At 40.4% G+C, this 20,529-nt stretch overlaps 1 protein-coding gene across 2 annotated transcripts in view; it reads right to left on the reverse strand.

Annotated features, from left to right (window-relative positions):
* Window positions 1-726: 726 nt before the first annotated feature.
* Window positions 727-20,529, reverse strand: part of GALNTL6 (polypeptide N-acetylgalactosaminyltransferase like 6) — a 490,185-nt gene continuing 470,382 nt past the window's right edge. Inside the window, exons 11-12 of one of the 2 annotated variants that reach the window (XM_054825417.1) lie at window positions 16,139-16,288; window positions 727-10,179 (exon numbers count right to left, since the gene is read on the reverse strand). In XM_054825417.1, the coding sequence (XP_054681392.1) occupies window positions 10,012-10,179; window positions 16,139-16,288 (318 nt within the window). In that variant the 3' untranslated portion in view covers window positions 727-10,011. Of the gene's footprint in view, window positions 10,180-16,110; window positions 16,289-20,529 lie in introns of both variants that reach the window. The other variant, XM_054825418.1, reaches the window with a different exon arrangement.

Raw genomic sequence — 20,529 nt, forward strand, 5'->3', positions numbered from 1 at the left:
ACTGAAGTTTATGGGTATGCATAAAATTCAGTTATAGGGCTTAAAGAGATGCAAATTAAAAAAAAAAAAGAAATAATTCCTTTACAGAGAAATAAAAAAAATAGGTAATAAGCAACTCTTCCATCCCTGGCCTTTAAAGATGATTGATTGACTCTTGCTGTTCCCCTGTATGACTCCTAAACATCTGCAGTGCAGGTACCCACTTTCAGTAAGCTAATCCTGCTTAGGAAGATGATGTATTTTATATCTTATCAGTTGTAAATAGAAGAAGAACTAAGAATTTCTTGTGTGGGTTTGAGGGGGTTTTTTTGGTGTGGAAGGGGGATAAATAAATCTCTACATAGATGACTTTTTACTAGAATCAAGTCCTCACTGACTTTTCCTATGCTTCCTTACGTGTCACTTGAGGACTATTATGTGTGTACGACTGTTTTGTACTCACTTCTGTGTTTGCCTCTTATTTAAGTGGCCATTCAAGATATGAGCTCTGATATTGCCAGAGCTAACACTGCTCTTCGTTGGAGAAGATGACTTTGGTTTCTCTTTCTGTTGGTATTACGCAGCCGGTGTGGCCGGGGGCTGTGGGAACAGCAAGCAGCTGTACGGCCCTGGGCAGCCCTGCAGCTGGTTGGGCTTGTCTGGTCCTTCACCCGCTCGACGTAGCAGGTTATTTTACCAGCAGTATGTGTAGAACAAATTGAAACATTAATGCTGTAGCTTCTGAGAGGTATTTATTAATTCAGATCATTGTAATTAATTTTTTTTTTAAACTGTACTTCAGCAATCTTTTACTTTGTATTCTGTCACATAATACATCCAAATATAAAATAGGACAGGTGTACAATTTTTATTCCATAGTTCAGCTTCTTAATTACAGTCTAGTAATTTACAGGCATGTGCTCTCTGTAAATCCTTTAAGCATGTCTTGAAAACATTATTTTAATGCACCAGTAAGTTGGTCAAAGCTTCTACAGCTGTTGTTTAATAACATCTAAGCCAACTATCTCAGACTAGTCAGCACAGAAGTGTATGTTTTCCTTATTATAATGTATATATTAGTAATTGTAGTCTATTGTATAATACTTCAAATGCACACACCTGAAAATATTTTCCCCATTTTTTCAGAGAGCTGTATTTCCTAAATTACAATAAACAAATAATTTCACCTTGATTCCCAGAAAATTAGACAACTCGGTCTTGTTGATGGAGCTCTACTAGCTGCCTGTAAGCCCAGCTCATCACTGGCTGCCTTGCCTACAAGCATATTGGATAGGGATTACACAAAGTTGTCTCCAGCTCTTCTTGGCCCTTTAAAAATATTTTATAATAGTTGAATTGCCAAGGAATGTTTTGTCCTGAATGTTGTTTAACAGCAAGTGAAGGCTGTAATTCCAGACTCTCAGAAAAATGAGAGAAATGGATATTTTGCAGGATACCTGCAGGAAAGGGTGTTTATTCACAGAGATGCCTGGAAAACACTCTGACCATCAGAAAGGCTAGTTGATAAATAGAAGCATCTCAGAGGCTCAGAAGGGACCACAAATTTCTATTTTGCTGCCTAATGCTTGGTAAACCGTGTGTGTGTTTATGTGGGCTGGACTGCTGTGAAGCGTTACGAGATGTGCGATGGACCAGATCATCTGAAGAGCTGGTCAATACCGAGCTACTTCAGCCAACAGAGTCTGAAGTGGAAAACTACAGGTCAGGCCAGAGTCAGAAGGAATGTGCCCCTTGCAGGGACAGCAACCATGAAAAAAAGACTGCCAACCCCAAAGATCAGGTTTATATAGCCACGGTGCAGACTCGTATGGAAAACCGGCAGCAGAGCCCTGATGAACCATCGTTATCCTTCCAGGTGTAGATTACCATGATAGGTTTAGATGTAGAGCAGTAGCTGCAAGTTGGAGGCTGGTATGACAGGAATAAAGGAAAACAAACTTTAGGGGGGCTTATTTTTCTTCTATATGAAATCCCTCTTGCTTGGCTGACAATCCTTTTAACAGTGCGTTTGTACAGCCTGCACACTGGTACTCTCATCTCCACGGAACTCGTTCAGTGAAGGGTCAGGGTACAGCTTCTATCCACGTGTTCTGGTTACAAATAAATGATTCCAGAGGTGTATAAAAACAAATAGAAAACAAATGAAAGGGTTCTCTGCTAATAGGAAAGAAAAGGTGATGTTTTACTGCCATCTCTGCAAATGCTGCTTTGATAATGAGAATCATGGGGACATCTTTTTATATAGATTAGCTTTGCTGACATATTGGGGAATAAACTGGAGCCCTGTACAGCTGAAAGCAAAAGCTGCTGCATATTGGACAATCTCTCTCTTTTTGGGGTTTTGTAAAAAAAGCCCCTCTGACTCTCTGCAGCTTGACTAGACACTAGCGTGTATCATTCATTCACTGGAGATCACACATCCATTTCAGATTTGAAATAATGCCTTCAGTTCAAGTTGTTATAACCCCTTGGTGGCTTATACAAACCACATTTGAATATAATTCTAACTCAGTTTCTTGCATCTATGTTAGCTCAACAAAGATAATCACAAGTTAAAACCTGCTTGCCAAGGTTAAGTTCAGCTGCTTCTAAACATATAAGAAGTATATCAACAGAATAACATGCTTCTGTCCTTACATATTCCCCTCTCTGGGTAGCACTGAATTTTGAAGATGGGTGAGAAAGTAGATCACCAGTGCAATTTTCTGCTTCAAAGATGTTTGTCTCTCTGTGCTACATCTGTTATATGGACAAAATCTGTAGTGAGGCTGACCCATAGGGACAGAACCTCTGCCTTCTCCTCAGGTGCCTTTTCCTCCCCACCTCCCTCTGCTCGCACAAGCTGCAGCAAGCGAAGTACCTGAGGCAGAGGGCTTGTGGCTCTGCCAAGTCAAGATCAAAGCAGATTTAGCCACTCTTATCTTGAGGAAGGGATCTGCAACAGCAGAAACACCTCTTGGCACAAACCAGAAAGGAGAGAAGAAAGAGGACGAGCATACTGGCAGAATCCTGCAAATGGAGAGCCAGCAGAAGGAAAGAAACACCAAATCAGAAAAAGAATAAAGAAAATAACTGAAATGGATAAAAAGAGTTGAACGCTGCAAGAGTCATGAAGGCAGAGCCACACTGTTCTTTTTTTTTTAAGAGCTGTATGTGATGTCTTAAGAGAAACACATGTTGTCTTGATCCACATAGGGAGTAGGCAGGGCTACTTTGTACTGATCTGGGTTGACGCTTCCTCGAAAATTTAGCTAAACACTTTTCCTCTTTCACAAAAACCTGAGATGCAGAGAAATATTAATCTGAGGTAAAACAGCGATCATAACGTTCTGCTTCTACACACTATCCACAAAGTATCCTCAGGAGCGCGTATACGTACCTTTGGTGAAAAACTCAGCGCTGGCTTGGTGGCCAGCAAAGCTTTGCTCTAGTTGTGCTCATGTATTTCACGATCAATACATTGCGGATTATGCAGTTCTCCTTATTCTAAATTGAAGTCCTTTGCAGGAGGGGGTGGAACCAATTGCCTCTCAGTTCCTCAGTATTTGTGATGGAAATAAACATGCAAACCCTGGTATGAAGAAGTATCCAAAATTATCAGTGGCTGACCTTTGTAGGTCATGCTTCCTTCATATCCAGAAATAAACCCGATGCTTCTTCCCTTTTACCACCTATTTCCTCCTTCCTTTCTCAATTAAACTGCCATCTCCTAATCTCACCGTTTGGCCTTTCACCTCCGGGCAAGCTCATGACTCCTGATCTTCTTAATCTAGGATCATTACCATCAATCACTCCTTCAGGCAAGTGAAATCTTTTTTCACAGAGGGGTGTGAGGGGCCTACAGATCTTTCAGGCTGATAATATTGTTTTAGTTCTGGTGCCAGTCGGGGGTTTTGACTAAACTGTGCCTAGCGGTGTTTTGTGCCAATTAGATGCTCCAAGCCGATCAACAGAAATTTGCTTGGGCTGTAACTCCTTCCAGCTTGAGTCATTTAACTGGGAGAGATGAAGGATTAACATAATTAAATCAACTAATACTTTGACAAAGCATTAGGGATACTGCCAAGGTTAATGAGGGCTAAGGTTAATGAGGACCAAGTTTTCCTTTCCTATGTCTTAATGTCTTTTAGATAGTACCACTTACCCGACTTCCTCATTGCAGCTTCCCTCACATCCCTTGCACTGTCTGTCGTATCTATCTCAACGCCCTGTTCACCTGCTTCTCAAAAAATGGGTCATCGTGACTTTTTCTGCATCTTCTGCTGTGTACAGGCTTTCCTGCTGACCCACTTTACATGGCTCCTTCTCATTCAAATATTCCCCGGAGCTCGGCATCTACCACAGTGCCCACACCAAAGGAGGAGATTTCTCTTTCTGTATAATTAACCTGCTCACACGCATAACGCCTTTAGGTAACCACAAATTCTTATTGTTTTAACCCACGTCCTCTTTGTTCCCCTGTTGTCTGCCTTGTTTTCATAAGGGCCATTGAAGCACCTACCACACTATGAGGTCCTGTAAAAAAAGATAAAAAACCTAAGATAATGGGAACCTTATAAATAGCTAAGACTCTTAAGGCATACCAGACTGCAATGTTTGAATGCATTTTTTTCAGGAACTCTTCCTAGAAAGTGATTTTTTTTTCTCTAGCACTATGCTGCCCATCTACTGTGCCAAATGATAGCGCATCATTTTCAGAAGTCCTGCCTCAGGAGTAGTACCACTGATATTAATGGTGCACTGAAAGAATATAAAGCCACCATACAGAGCAAATGTATTTTAAGAGTGCTGCTGAAGCTTTGGAAATGTGATGCATTTTTCGGATCATGTCTACCTAAACTTTCTCATTGTTTGTTTTTGCACAGGTTTCTTAGATAGTTTTTAGAGGTTTGGGTTGTTCCCCCCCCCCCCCCCGCTTAGATTTTTCTTCTGTCCAATGCATTCAGAATTATAACAAGGAAATACGAGGTTATGGGAGACCTCAGGACAGATCTATCTATTACATGTAGTTAAAAAAACCCTGTCAGCAACTAACTATATGAATTTGATTTTTTTTAAGAGTAAAAATCTTAAATAGACAGCACTACAGACTAAAGATTTACTAAACTATATTACTTATTCATCTAAAATTTTCCAGTCAACGGATACTATTTTAGAACAAGAAGTTGAGCAAAATCTCTTAGTACACTAGACATAATAGCCAGCTATTTTTCCTTTTTTTGGTTACCTTTTATACCTGATAATTTTTTAAAGGTCTTTCAAAACTTTCTTTTAGACAGGGCAAGATCCTCAAAATATTACGTAAAAGCACTGTTGGACCCTTGTGCTCTTTCTGTGAGGATATATGGACCAGATTTGAAGGGAGTTTAACAAATTAATTCATGGACATTATATACCAGCTATAAAAAAAGCTACTTCTGATCAGCTTTTTTTTTCATTTTCCAGGGTTTTGAAATTGTTTCCCTAACAACCTTGATGGATTAAAAAAGAAAATAAACCCATCATCATATTCTTTTTTTAATGTGCATCTTGTGTTCTCTTGAAAAATGCTGGGCTAACAGCATTAAAGATTGATGCTCTTTAAACAAAGAATGGATGAAAGCCTTCCAATACTGCCTTCCTAAAATGCTCCATCCTCAATCTGTCTGGGTAGGTTAAAAGGGTCCCACTCACTCACTCCCTGGCAGAAGTTGTCAGTAAAAATGCAAATGAATTCTGATTATGGTAACTTTTTTTTTTTTTAACAAAGGTGACATCTGATAGAAGTGCACCCCATCAAATCAATTTGGTTAAGCTATTTATATACATTTCTTCTATGATTTCTGTGGCATCCGAATTCACTGAGGTCATGGAGACATTGATGCCTGGTAAATTGCCAGTAATCAAAGGTTGTTAAGTGCTTGTCAGCTTCCTTTCAAGCTTAGTCTATCTTTATCATGAGGAAGACCTAGCTCAGCGGCTACAGACCATTTATTCATAAACTGATAACACCCAGGAAGTATGCATTACATCACTACAATATCCATACTGTTGCAGAAATATTTGTTCTAAAGCAACCTCATTTTTCTGAAATAAAAACCGTGCCCAATGAAAAATGAAGTCTTGTCATGCCTCTGCAACAAGGTTGCTCTCTGACACATGAACTGCTTTGTTTCCAGCTCCTCCTCTCTCCTTTAAGCCCTCTCCCCCAAGGCTTCTCTTTAGTGGAGACATCGGAATATATGCAGGGAAACACATACGATTTTAGCATTTTAGTTGCACTTGGTGTTTATTCCAGTTTTCCTGCTGCTCTCTCCTATGGCAGTAGTTTGCTGGCCACAAAAAAAGAGTCAGATATAACCTTAAATGGAAAAAGTTGAGGGTAAGTGCTGATGAACTCTTAAGTTACCAAGATCTTCTTTTCAGGCATGTTGATTAAAGCCCTCTCAGCCATAAAATAATTAATTGAACAAACTGAAGCAAGTCATCAGTTGGGGCAGATTAGTATAGCTCCGCTACAATGATCAGCCCACATCAGTTAATGCTACCTGTGCACTAGTTTCAAGATATGTTCAGAACTATCTGGTATTTAAAAAAAAAAAAAAAAAAGAATCTGTGAAGAAACTTCATAGTCTTTTGAAGAAATGCATATTAAAGCTAAATGCTCCTGGTGAAATATGACAAGAAGATATATCTGTCCATCCTATCAAGTTGTTCAGATGTCTGTTGGGTGGGAAAGATATGGTTGTAGGAAGACTTAAAGAAATTCTGAATGTTAAATTAGTCATGAAATACTGTTATCAGTGGAAAGCTTTGGAGAACACCCAAGACAGAATTTAATTTAGAGGTAGAGATGATCATTTATTATTAATAGAACTTTCTGTTGAAGGAGCCCTGTGCTTAGCGTGTCACAACCATTTTGCGAATCCATCATCCCAAACGTTACAGGAGCACAGCTCTGAAGCGCTCTGTCCCAAGGGCCACCTTCTACCCATAGTAGGAGGATTACAGTTGTCTGTGGTGAAGCTGCATGCTAGACTTTTTTTTGTCTCAGTTTTTAAAAAAAAGAGTAATTTGCTTAAGCTGAAAACAGTGAGATAACTGTCTTCACTACTAGTCTAATACATCCTATGATTTTTTTTCTGTGCAGTTCTGGTTATACAAAATATTTGAAAGATCAGCCCCTGAAGTGAAAACAAACCTCTCTCCTCTATCTACCTCTTTCTACTGGTCACATAGACATACGTATATATATATTCTATGCTGCACTGTGGGAAGTTCTTATTAAACTTTCCTCAAGATCTGGATCTTCATTTAACCTTTATATTTCCAGATTGATCAACAGTTGCTCACTGTTGACCCACAACAAACTCCAATATATTTTTCTTATATTTTGCCTATAAAACATGAACACATTATGTAGATATTTTTTTCCCCCAGAACATCTGAATATTAGTTATGTGGATTGTTTTCTGACAAGGACTGCTACAGCTTACAATTAGTGTCCAGCTATGAGTAAGGGGAAGGTTTCCTTTGGCCGTGCAGGCTGCAATATCACTCGATGAGGGTTGTAAAAGGCACAGAAGTTCTTTGCCCCAACAGCAGCTTAGTTCCCATTAGGCATATCCAAATCAGAGCACCGAGATGCAGTCAGACACTGAATGATATAACCCTACCAATCTGTGCATAACATAAAGTGCTTAGCTGGTTTAGCAATTCTCCTTTGCCTCTATTTTGGGCATACGGTGTTGCTTCCAGGACTTTGACAGTTTGGGGCCAGGTAGAATCAGCAGCTTGAGGGCTGCATTTACATTTTAGGCAGCCATTTTCTTCTTTTTCCAAACCCTCTTCCCTCATGTTCAGGCTGCAAATAAATGATGCTACGAGCACTGCACCTGGGGAGGCTGACAGTCTGCAGTGCCTAGTCTGGTTCTGTGTACTGATAGCTAAATAAATCTGAAGCATCCTCATACAGTAGCCTTACTGCTTCTGTTCCTGACTGCACCATATCTTCAAATTAAATTTAAACAATACCTAAACAAGTTTACTTATTTTAAAATCATAAAACAGGAAGTCTAACTCTATAGACACATTTCTTTCAGATTATTTGAAAGATCTCTTCACTAACTTGCAGCAATTGCTCAACGTATGGATGCATTTCACAATTTTCCAAGTGCATGCATCCTGAGTGCTACAGGATCTCACTCCCCTCCTAAAAAGTTCCTATGACCTATAATTTTGGGCCTTAATCTACAACTACAAGGTGCTACCATAAAATAGCATATGGTTATTGGTGCTAGAACCATCCTCTGGATGCAATCAATGTTCTTTGTGCATAAACACAGCTTCAGGAGCAAGAAAGAAAACACAGTCACCCTACTCTCTGAAACAGGGTAGATTGCACATCAGTATTTTGGTTAGTCAGCCACCTCTCCAGCAATCAGAATAAGCAACTTAATTACATATGATATTTTTGGAACCTGAAAGCACTGTCACAACCACCTCTTAGAGGATGTGATCTATCTGCATTTATAGTGCTTTCATCTGTAAATTCACCTTTCAAGTAAAAGCAGGCCATGTACTTGCTTACTTGATATAAATTTATACTTGCTCTAACCTTGAAAACTCCCAGACTTATCAATTAGGTTCCACACATCAGTATTAACTGATTTCTGCTGAGAAGAACCATAGCTCCCCCAAACAAGTTCTAGAATCCTTTCACGCCAAGAGCTTGACAGGTTGGAGGGACACCACGGGCCATAATGATCATCAGCGTGACAGAAGTCTGTCTTAATCTGAATTGTGCCTGTGCCTAAAGCACCAAATTATTGTAACGTTTAACTTGCACTTCTTGTTTCCTCCGTTGTGAGATCTACACTACCATTCACTTACTAACTCTGGTAAGCTCATGTGATTTCCATCATGGATTTCAAAAACTCTGAAACCACCCAGCTAGTTTCAGGTCAATTTTTCTCTCCACTCCTATCCATCAAGAGCACTAAAAAATCTTTTAAGCTGCACTGCAGGGAGTCAGCACACTTTTAGGTGATGGCAGCATACCAACGTTAATTTGACTAACCTAGTTCAGCATGCAGTATGCAATTATTTCCTACTCTCCTGATTTTTTTTTTCGAGCCTAATTTCAATTTAATTTATACTTTGGTAAGGATTCTACCTCTAGCAAAGATAGCTAGTCCACAAGCCTTCCATTATGCTGCGGCTGCTGCTGTTATATTTGTCACTAAAAAAAAAGTATCTCACCTTGTGTGACAATGGGATTTGAATCACAATTGCTAAATATATCATGTATAGAAATTTGATTGCTTTACTTTTTTTTTTCCAGAAGGGGGAACATGTGAGGGCAAAACCTTATCGTTTATTTCATGCTTCACTACAGTGTAATTCTAGACCCTAAGATTTCTACCATTCCTATTTTGGTAATGAATGGAATGTAAAAGGGAGGTATTTAAAATTAATTGCAGCAGTACTGAGGGTTAAACCTGCTTAACCCAACCTTTTATTAAGAGAATGTCAACAGAGCATATATCTTGTCTAGGGAGTGCTGGGACATCATTATTCTTCTACCAGCATGTTTAGTTCTAAAACCTGGGATTTCTTCAGGTTCCTGTAGCTGTCATGCACACCATATACCCATCCCAAACTATAGCATCTGTTCTGAGCTACTCACTACAGCAGGATTTGACCTGAGAAACTCTAGAGTTTTGTTTTACTTTATTAACTTGGAGTACTTTTAAACAGTTTTTAAACAAAGTTTTTCCCTCGACCAGCAAGGGAATTTTCAGCCTGAAGTTCTCAGCAGCATCCGGTGAGGCTCTTGGCCAAGTTCTTCAGATACTGTACATCCACAAGGGCAGCCTGCTGGCTCTTGCTGTGGCATTTTCTTAATCCTCAGAACAGATTTCCTGGATCTAGGAAATTTAATTCCTGACTCCTTCGACCCAGATGCTGGCAAAAATGTAGTCTGCAGTCTGTATGTAATTGGGTGTGTTCATTTTTTTTTTCCCTGTCTTTCTAGGAACTGGCCTTGCTGTTAAATTTTTCTAAAACAGTCATATTAATATGTTCAAAAATCCACTGCTGAGTTTCAGATAAAGGATCACATCTGTTCATGAAAATCTTCTTCTCGGCTGGGTTGCAATCTATGCAGCTGCTGCTTACCGGATGGAACAAAGTTTTGTCCTACAGGAATAAAAAAAAAAAAAAAATAGAATTAAGTAGCAAATGTCAAGTCATTGGAAGGGTTCTCATTTTACAGAACATGGATTGACACAGCACTGTCTGAAATGATTTTGTGTTCTCCGTGCACTAACCTGGTGTAATGACCACAACTACTATTAGGAAGCTGTAGAGAATGGAGCGTTTTTTTTCCCTTGGGTTATTATCCTTCATGAAATTGGGGATTCAAGAAAGAATGAGGAGACATCTTCCAGTCTTTAACTAACAACCACATAATATAACGAAAAAAACAGAATGTCTTTTAATAATCTTTGCATATCATGTACTTGCCTGGACCCCAAAAATGTTTTAAATGTGGGGGGTTTTTTGTTTTTGTTTTTTTTTAATTTGTTTTCACAGTTTCCACTGTGCTTCTGGTAGGACGGTCTGTAACAATCTGTCTGGAAAATGGATACTCTTAAACTTGAGGAAGATGTTATTAACTGGTGTGATGGACAGACCGACCCAGGACTGATGATCTCAGTTCTCACCCCATGAAATGCAGACTTTGCCTATGGCCTCAATAAGACCAGCCACTGAAATATGCTCTCTCTCCTAATAAGAAGGAAATCCAAACACTGTTTTAGCTTCCAATGGAGATTTTGGGAGGATAAGCATGGATTAAGTTGCTTTAAAATGGATATTTATGATGATTAAGTTTTACTTTACAGAACTGGAGCAAATTGTAACCTCACTGTGAATCTTTGGTAAAGCAGAAACTACCCAGATGGGCAAATGGTATTATGGGTTGGGTAGTTTCAACAAATTTAGTTCATGTACGCAAGTGTTTGAGAGAGACAGATGTGGGAGTGATTAGACGGTTTGAAAGTTTCCAGGGACTATACATTTACTGTATCTGTTGAAATAAATTTCAGATTACTCTTGGTAAATCACATCCAAGCCTTTCCCCTCTGTGCCAAACTTGCCCTGCCAGTATTTTAATACTACTCCAGAGTGTGCCTGCTTGCCCAGTTTGTGAGAGGGGAAAAAATAAAGAACCTACTTGTCAAATTGCAATTGGTTAAAAACTCAGAAAAGTGCTCTGGGTGCTCAGCAACAACCATACAGAAACTTCTCTTTAACTAAAAATACCCCACATTCAAAACAGAAGCATGAAGACAAAACCAAATATAACTCAGTAAGTCAACAAGAAATAGTAGCTATTTAAAAACACTTTTTAAAAAGAAAGGGGTTTTTTTAATTTAGTTAAGAGGAAAGGTATTGGTTTTGGGGGGATGTGAAACACTATTAAAGTACAATGCCCTTTTTTTATATTAACACTTGCAAGACAGCAAAGTCAAAAGCCTCTTGTGCTCTGGCTGAGGGCAGTGGTGTTACACCTGCTTTTCACAAACACTGGTTTTCACCTCCAGTGTCTGCCCTTCCCCCAAAAGAGTGGGTAAACACACACACACACAAGACCGTAATTCTGAGGGATGCCATCAAAGTCGACAGGAATCAGCCAAATGGGTCCTGCTCCTTTTTGCTCTACGAGGTGAGCAGGTAGGATACTTCATCTTGCAAGAAGGGGCTAACCGTACTGTGCACAAAGGGCTGTAGTGTCCTTACTAGGAGGTGGGCCTGCAAGAACTCCCAACCATCCTACGGGGTGGTGCAGACACCCATTTGCACCTTGCCGGTTCCTCCTGTCCTTCTGTGAGAGAGCGATGGAGTGGCACTGGCCCGAAATCAGGACACGGTGACTGTGCCATGGCCGCCCTGCCTCCTGCGAGGCCCCGGAGGAAGGTGGCATCTGGTTTTCCTTGCGCCATAGCTGGGCATGAGGGTCAACCAAGCTATTAGGAAGCCAAAGCTGGAATACTAGAAGCTTTAATAGGATAGCTGGTACAAGAAGAAAGGAAACGGCTTCAGTACAAAAAGCATGCTATGAAAAACACTCCAGCCTTTCTGAAGAGAGCTCACGGTCTTTCTTCTCACAGAAATATCTGGGGGATGCAATTTTTGAGTGAAGCATTGTCAGTGCTTTCTTTTAGAAAGTCTGGTTATTAGGAGAGAAGAGCATCTTTTAAGAACAGGACACAGTTACCACTCTGGAAAAACTTCTGGCTGACTTAGCCATTTATAAAGGCCTATTAATTTATCATCTCAAGCTTACGCTGACCTAAGGTCAAAGCCTGCTGCTCTCACAGATTTCAGTGGAAACAGGCTCAGGACTTTAAGGGGTAACAGTTGCGTGCATCCCTGAAAAGAACTTTCCAAGAGAAATATATAAATTCCTCTTTACACCAATATTAAAAAGCTACAAGAGCTCCTGTGGAGACTTTTCTAACATCTCAAAAGAGCAAAGCAACTTCTTTTTTTTTTTTTTTTTTCTTTCTTCTGCATGAAGGCAAGTCTGAAGATTAGTTGCAGAAGGAGAAACTTCTCCGTAAGATAATGGGCCTCGACAGTTCAGGGGGGTGGTAATGAGACACAGAGCCTTTCATTTCTTCTAGGTCACTGCTATAACTATGGCCAAGGTCGACAGCAACTGGAAGTCATTATCAGCTGGTGGCTGCAGTAGTTTATCTGAAATTAGTTGGTAGCCCCAGCGCAGTTTCAGCAGGACAGATGTCCATACGATAAAAGCCACTATCACAATGACATGTCTTTGGTTGTCTGAGGAAATAATCTATGTACCTACTGCATGAAGCGTGAACTTACTCTTACAGTTTGTCCCTGAAACTGTGAAGAGAGTATGAGCAAACCATACTGTTCTGGGCATGGTTTTTGACATTGTCAGCCTAGCATCTATCACGATCACTAGGCTCAGGGTAGAATTATCCTATAATGAAATTGCACAATTGTTTCTTTTTAAAGACCTACTAAATCAGACCCCTCTTGGATACTTCCACCCTACAATTAGCACTAATGGGACCAGAGCACATAAACTGAATCATACTTTATCAAAACCAATGTATTACCTATTAACCTAGAATGATGCTACATTGAAAACCAGAGGTGTATTCCTTCACTGGGAGGAACGGAAATTTGTAGGCACTGTTGATTTTTGCTTCTGGCATGCTTAAGAATCTGAGAGTCAAGGAAATGGCTTTAGCTTGGGAAGCCACTGTTCTCCAGAATCTCTAATAATTTCAGATTATTTACATTTATCTAATTTCTCACAGTGATCCAGTCATTGATGTCATAGCCCCATTATTGTGTCAATATTGTTTTTTCCCCAATATTAAACTCACTTTATTCTATTTCCAACCCACAGTAGTGTTAATTGTATTACTTGGATTCATTCTACTCCATCACTTCTTACAGTGATTTCTTAAAGATATACTTGGCTGGTTTGGACTGGTCCTAAAAAAATTGATTATTTAATATCACAGACTTACTAGACTTTTGAGTAGTTGCTCAGATGTACTTTAACATGTAGCAGTATGGGAATAAGAATAGTTTTTTGACATATGTTTATTAGTGGTAGTTTTGGTTTCATTCATCTGAAAAGAATCCAGTTTGCACGCTCTGAGACTGCACTCCAATGAGAAACAAAGTGCAGGTAATGGGATAAGCTGGAAATTTTTTCAGAAGAGCACTGCTTACCCAAAGTAAAATATTAACATATTCTACTTGCCACTAAAATATTTAAGCTGTTTTTATTTGCCAGTATCCACATACAAGTTGTTAGGGTTTCTATGCTATAAGAATGCAAAATCTTAAAACAGTGCCTGGCTTCAAACTGTATTTGCAGCACTCTGTAATCACTTCACAGCCCTAAATTCTTCCTACTAGTGGCTTGAGGATGCATATGATCATGAGAAGAGGCTCACCCTTAAAAGAATAAAACCCTCTTATCTTCTGTTTTATAGGAACAGTATGACAGCATGGTAAAAACCATTCATATTAAGCGTCTTATAATATACTGACAAACAAGGTCATTTTTCCTAAAACATGGGAAGAATTATTGGCAGGATGGATATGTGACCATCAGGAAGCTACAGCACCTTAGGTGGTGCAGAGAACAGAACAGAGTTGCTGACCTGCTCTTTTCTTTTAAAAGGAGAAATTTTTTTGCTTAACCAGCCTACTACTCTTATTTATTTAGGGTGCAATTTTAGCTGCATATCATCCTTTAGGTAAAGGGCTCTAGTACAGATGCAGTTAAACTCATATAAACATCCTTTTGCTTGTACAGTTTATTTCTTTTTGGGAAACACTATAAATCCTATTGCCAAGATGCTCTCAAAACTAGATAAGGGTTATATTATTAAGATTTTGTTGGTATAGCTCTAATGTAAATCTGCCCTCCATCTGAGAACATAGACTATGGGAAATAATAATAAACTACTTTATGTGTAGCCAAACTAAAATTAAACCTACAGAAAACCATGTGTACATAATTCTATTATTCCAATGCAGTTTCCTAATTTGAAGGTTTATGCAAACTAATCAGCTTGCTGTCAGGTTGGTATTACAGTTAAGACTGTGTCAGTACTTCCATCACAACAAAATTTTGTGGTGTTTCTTGCCGAGATGGAAATGCCTGCCTTGCACTAAGAATTTTTATATGAGCCCTGTCAGCCTTCTGGAAATGAAAAATGAAGCTGTGCAGAGGATTTAATAGAACTCACACTGTGTATTTTTTTTCAAATGTCATTTTTTTTAGTTATCTGCTGTATTCTGTCCACATCAAAGGTGATGAGCCTTATAGAGGGCAGCTCCAGACCTGCATTTTGTCTTATGAACTGACTACATTAAGCACCAATGAAGTGCTAAAGGTATGAAAGCTTCTTTCTTGCAGCTTGGGTAGGCAAAAAGATAAATTGGAAGGGTTTTGAAGCAAGAAGGTATTATTATGGCATTATAAAGCCAGATATGCAGCAACACAGCCATGACAATTTATATCTTCAAAATATCTGGCCCATATGTCCTAACTTTATTATGGGTAATACCTCAGTTTCAAAGGAATTACACTTCTGGAAAATCTTGTGGTGGATCTCAAATTGCAACATAGATGGGGTAAAAAGGCACAGGCTAATTAAGTAGGCACTCAGAAAAAGGGTTGGGGCGAACCTATTTTTAATGGTTCTGAATTAGTTTTCTACTACATATAATTTCAAACTAGAAGGCAGTATTGAGGTTTATCTGGCAAAGTCCAGTTCCTGGTGCTTTGGCCTCAGCTTAAGCAAGGTGGTGGGCAAGGCACAGGGGTCACAGAAAAGTAAAGGATGTGTGAGAGGAATCCTCAGAGACATGTATGTCCTTATCCTGCATGGAATACAGAGTTAATTAGTGAAATGTTTAATCAAGGAAACTTGCTGATTAACCATTTAAAAAAACCTAACAACAACTCAGTTAGCATTACCAGGACTTTTTTGCCCTAAATGAGGCTCTGACAGTTTCTAGCTTGACCTCCTGTTTCCAGTGATTTATAAAAATGGGCTGAAACTGAGCAGATCAAAGTAGTGTCTAAGCTGCTTATCTTTAGTTTATAAAAAACTAAAACTCCTGCCTTCTTTGGGCTTACAGGACAGTGGTTTTAATGCTGGGGTTTTTTTTTCTAGGCAGATTTTTCTGCCACTTGTAATATTTAAAATGTAGTAAAATAATAATATTTAACTCATGAGCAGCATTTCTTGGTGCTGTCACATTGGATAAAAATATTTCCAACAGTGCCTCTGTTAAAATGACACAAGCATCTTGAAGTGCCAGAATGGTAAAACACCTTTCAAGGAACAGATCCAACACAGACATCCTCTGAGCTGGATCAGATCCATTTTCATTTAAATTTGACCTAAATAGCTGAACGCTCAAAAAGAACATACTCTAAAGAGATTCCCACAAAATTAAATTGGAATAAGACAGGGTGGATTTTAAAACAAAACATCTCTGATGGGAGAACACAAGCCTGTGCTGAACTGAATATAGGCTCAAGACAGTCTGAACCTCTGAGATGCCCCAGAGTGACTCCAACCTTCCTATAGCTCCAGTGCTGGTTGCCCTTCATCCCGTGACAGTCATACAGCGTGACGGGGCTGCTGTGCGAAATGGCGTCGAAGCAGAACTTTCTGGTGTGAAGTGGCTCCCCAGGGCGGATGTCTTCTCTCCAACCAAAGGTGAAGAGCTAGAAAAACAATCAGGCAGTGCAATGATATATTACTAGCCAAAAAACATTTAAAACCGCACACAAAGCTTAATGTATGTTTCCCTACTCCGCACATCCCAGCTGCTGTTTAAACGAGATCCTGCCTGTGTACATTTAAGTGATGACAATTGCCTTAATTATAGTACATCGTTGGTGACGTGGAATATACCCCAGGAAGGCACAGTCCCTATGGCAGGGAAGGAAAAAAATCTCTGGTGACACAGTTCTGTGGAGAGTAGAGGGGATACGCTGTACTAAAGCCTTTAAAGAAGCACTCGTATGCGTTAGGGCTACAGCTACCTGGGACTCAGAAAGCCTCTGCTAGTGACTTTTCTCTAGCTCTCATTTGGGTCTGAAGACGCAACCTAGAGAGATCTTCCCACCACAGCATCTTTCCCATGTTTAATGAACGGTTTCCTTCAGTTTATGTGGGACACTGTTAGCATACCCTCTCTTGACTGTCTTTTTCCCCTGAAACAACACACATTAAATGATCTTCATCTTTCTGCTGCAAACCCTGTGAGCTACAGGCAGCTTGTTAAAGCCCTTCTTCTCACTGCCTGAGAGGAATCATGGAGGCTCACAGTTAATAGAGGAATCCTTCTCAATCAGACACCAGCTGTCTGAGATGATGCTGTGACACTGCAGTCTTTCAATCATCAGATGAAGGTGACAGCTCTGACAGCAGCAAATTTAAAGATGCAGAATGCATTTTCCTTTCTCATGGACTAATCCTTGCAGAAAACAGGCTGCAGGTTGTAAATTGCTACCAGAAAACTCTGCTGAGAGCTGTGAGGGTTTTTTTTTTTCCTTTTTTTTTTGGTGCCAGTGCTATTCTTCGGCTTTCTGCATGGCTTTTGATTTTCCATAGTATAAACCGAAACGTAACATTGAGAAAGTGAAGCTCTCTAAATGAGCAAACTTTGCTAGTGGGAACTGTTTAGCTGCGATGGTTCATGTGGAACTGCACTCAGGCTCGTTCCCTGGAGGAGCAGCTCCCCATACTGTGCTCAGAACGCCTCCAGCTCTGCAGGTACCTCATCTCAGGGTCCTTTGGTCCTTATCTAGCACCCTGCTCCCTGCAATGCGTGCATTCCCTGATAGAATCAGTATCTAAAAATCCAAACCAAGCTCAATGTCATGTGGGTCTGATCCTGAACACTGCTGTTGTGAGTCCCGGGTTTTAACCCTTTCATTGTGATAGCCATCTTCTTTCCGTGGTCTTCCTAAAAGATACATCTTGTAAAAATGCTGCATCTTCAATCCTCCAAATGCCACATTTGAGAGGCACTACAGTTTCCCTTGGCTTGCAGGCACAAAATACAAGCATATATTTGAATATTTGCGGTTTTTTGTTGTGTGTCTTATTGTAAAGCCCTTGTTCTCCCTGTTACCTGCTGTTTCTTCCTATTTACTTTTGTATTACAGGTTTTCTAGACCACATTTTCTTAAGCTGTCCCTGTGTCCTGCCTATTTCTTTTTTCTCCCGGAGTGCATTTTACATTTATCTTGGGTAAAATGCAGTGGACAGCTTTAACTTCCATTTCAAAGCAATTTCTGCTTTTCAAAAGGTTAAGTCTTTTTCCACTTTTCTTCATGTTTCCTGCAAGTGGCATTGTGGACTCTCTACAAAGATAACTTATCATTTCACAAGCAAAGACAAAAGTAAGATTCGGTAGAGAAAAAAGCTATGCTGCTGTTTCTTTAGAAAAAGAGGAGCCTGAGATAATTTTCCTTTAAGGAAAAACCAACAAAAGCCATTTTCTTTCTCTTACCCTTTACCTTCCCACAGCCACGTAATAAACATAGAGTTCAAAGTGATGAATAACAAATACCTAGAGGAATGGTGTGGAACAGTGGTTCTGCGATATTCTCACTCTCATGACTACTACAAGGGAGAGATCCTCTTGCAAGACCTTCCTCATCTTTTCCAGTGGGTGCCTCTCCAAATTTCTCAGTCTGTGCATGACTGGTGAGCTGAGAGGCCAATTCCAGCTGCTCTTTGGACCTTGGCCCGAGGACTACTACCCCACTGAATGCATCGGTACACCTGAAAGAGCTCAAGCTAGCTTTTAAATCACATCATACTGATCCGGGGTATCCCTTTGCCCTTTCCACTCCTGTGTGGTTTCTGAAGACAACCAGGGCTGTGTGCTGTTTGAAAGTCAAGACATGGTAACAGACAGGGGGTTTTTATTTCCTTCCACTGAAAACTGGGATCTGTGTAATATGAGATCTCAATGTTTAGCCTAGCACAGATTCTTCTTCCTCTTTCTTAGCCTCCAGTTTCATTTTTAAATCAACAAGTATGTCTTCTCCCTAGTGACACTATTAAAAAATCAACCTTGTTGGGATAGAAACGCAGTTTTAGGACTAGGAAGAAGAGAAAAAAATTGATCAGAAAAAAGGTTATACTTCTCTATATTAAAATCTTGTACTCACAGATAAAATTTGAAAGCCTATGGTCCTTCCAATCTCATCATTCTATGCTATCCTCCGTTATCCAGCAAATTCTCTCTAGTTAACACTACAACTGGCTGATATAAAAATTATCTTTTCTCTGCATAATGTGCAACAATGCTACATATTATTAGCTGAAGTCCTGAGTACATAATGCTCCACTTTCCCGCCACCTGTCACTTTGGATTTTGTTGTTCCTTTGACCGAAGCTTTGTACCCTTCATTCATTCCTGTCTGCTTGTTGATTTGAAACAAGGATGCACCTAAATTTCCAGACACATTATTAACGAACAGCAGGCTGGCTCTTTACCTGCAGTCTGCAGGGCTGCTGCTCACTGCTGGACCCAAGAAACCCTCTGCCCTGGCTCAGCGGATGCTGTCTCCTCCTCCACCTTCTCTCATACCACAGAGCCTATAAATCATGGCCCCATCCCTCTGCATTTGCAACCAAGAAATCCCTCAGCCCTCATGGTTTAGCTTTTCATGCAGCCTGGCCCTGCCATGCAGTAACTGGGGAAACTATAGCTGTCCAGCTTCATTTATAATTGGCATAGGGCCTGAAAAATGATTGCCTGATACAGCCATTGGCTTGGGACCATCTACAGGACAAAAGCCCTTTTGATACTATTAGTGCTTTCCAGCCTGTCAACATTGTTCAGTTACTCGCTGCCTGGCTGGGGTCCGTCCACTGGCGTTGCTTTGACTATGGCGTTAGACTTGAGCAGACAACATGTGCCCCGCACAAAGATGAAACGCCATGTTTCAGAGCTGGGCTCTGACTTGAACTGTACCTCCAAGTAGAGAAGAAAGAGCTGGGCAGGCTGCATGGCTACTTGCTGGGCCATCTTAGAGATGATGCCTGTCCACCTACTCCTTGGCCAGGCTGGGGAACTTGAGAAGAGAGAGTGATGCCTGTCATTTTCCTCTGCTGCTGGTTGTCAGCCCAGCAGAGCCCCGGTTTCCCCTGAAGCCAGAAGTTAGCTCTGGGAAGACAGAGGTGGAAGAACACCGTGGCGTGCCATCCTCCTGCCCCTTTTCTTCCGCTCTGTTTTTCAATTCTGGGGAAGTCTCCGGCAACCACAGCGACACGCTTCCCACCCTTCTCCTGTTCACCAGAAAGCCTGCAAGTGCCCCGTGAACCTTTTGTCTGCTGTTTGCTTGCCGGGGCTTGTCTGGCCCTGGGGTGGAAGGTCTCCTCCTTGTCCTGGGGGCTGCTAAAGGGCTGCTGAGACTGTCAGCTTTTAATTCCTGCCCTGGTAACGGGACACAAATCAAGTGGTACAAGGATCATGTCTCTATCAAGCATCAGCACTGACACCTGCTGCACTGATCACATCAAGCTACTATATTTTGGCACTGAACTCCCTGTAATTTTATACCAGAAGTTACAAGACTGGCTCAGTGTTGATCTATGCTATTTGAAATATGGTAATAAAATGCTCGATACTGCTAGTTTCTACTGGCATATGCAGAAATCATGTAGGCAACAAACTCAAGAAGATATAAGCAATAAAGAGGAGCTCTCTGAGGGTTGGTCAGGTGTTCAGCAGTTGTTCCTAAGCACTCTTTAACAAAGTTATTCTTCATAGCTTACTGTGGTGCAAGTGGAAGATCACACCCCTTCTCGTTTGCTTCATCTTTTAGTTTATAAGATTCTGTAATTCTTTCCGTTCTTTCTCAACTGGTATATTTAAAATCTGCACCTGGTACAAACTCACCCTTGAAATCTATCAGCCAGATGAATGTGTCTCATACCAGGA

Source organism: Grus americana, chromosome 4 (genome assembly GCF_028858705.1).
Source record: "Grus americana isolate bGruAme1 chromosome 4, bGruAme1.mat, whole genome shotgun sequence".
In the NCBI taxonomy this organism is placed as follows: Eukaryota; Metazoa; Chordata; class Aves; order Gruiformes; family Gruidae; genus Grus; species Grus americana.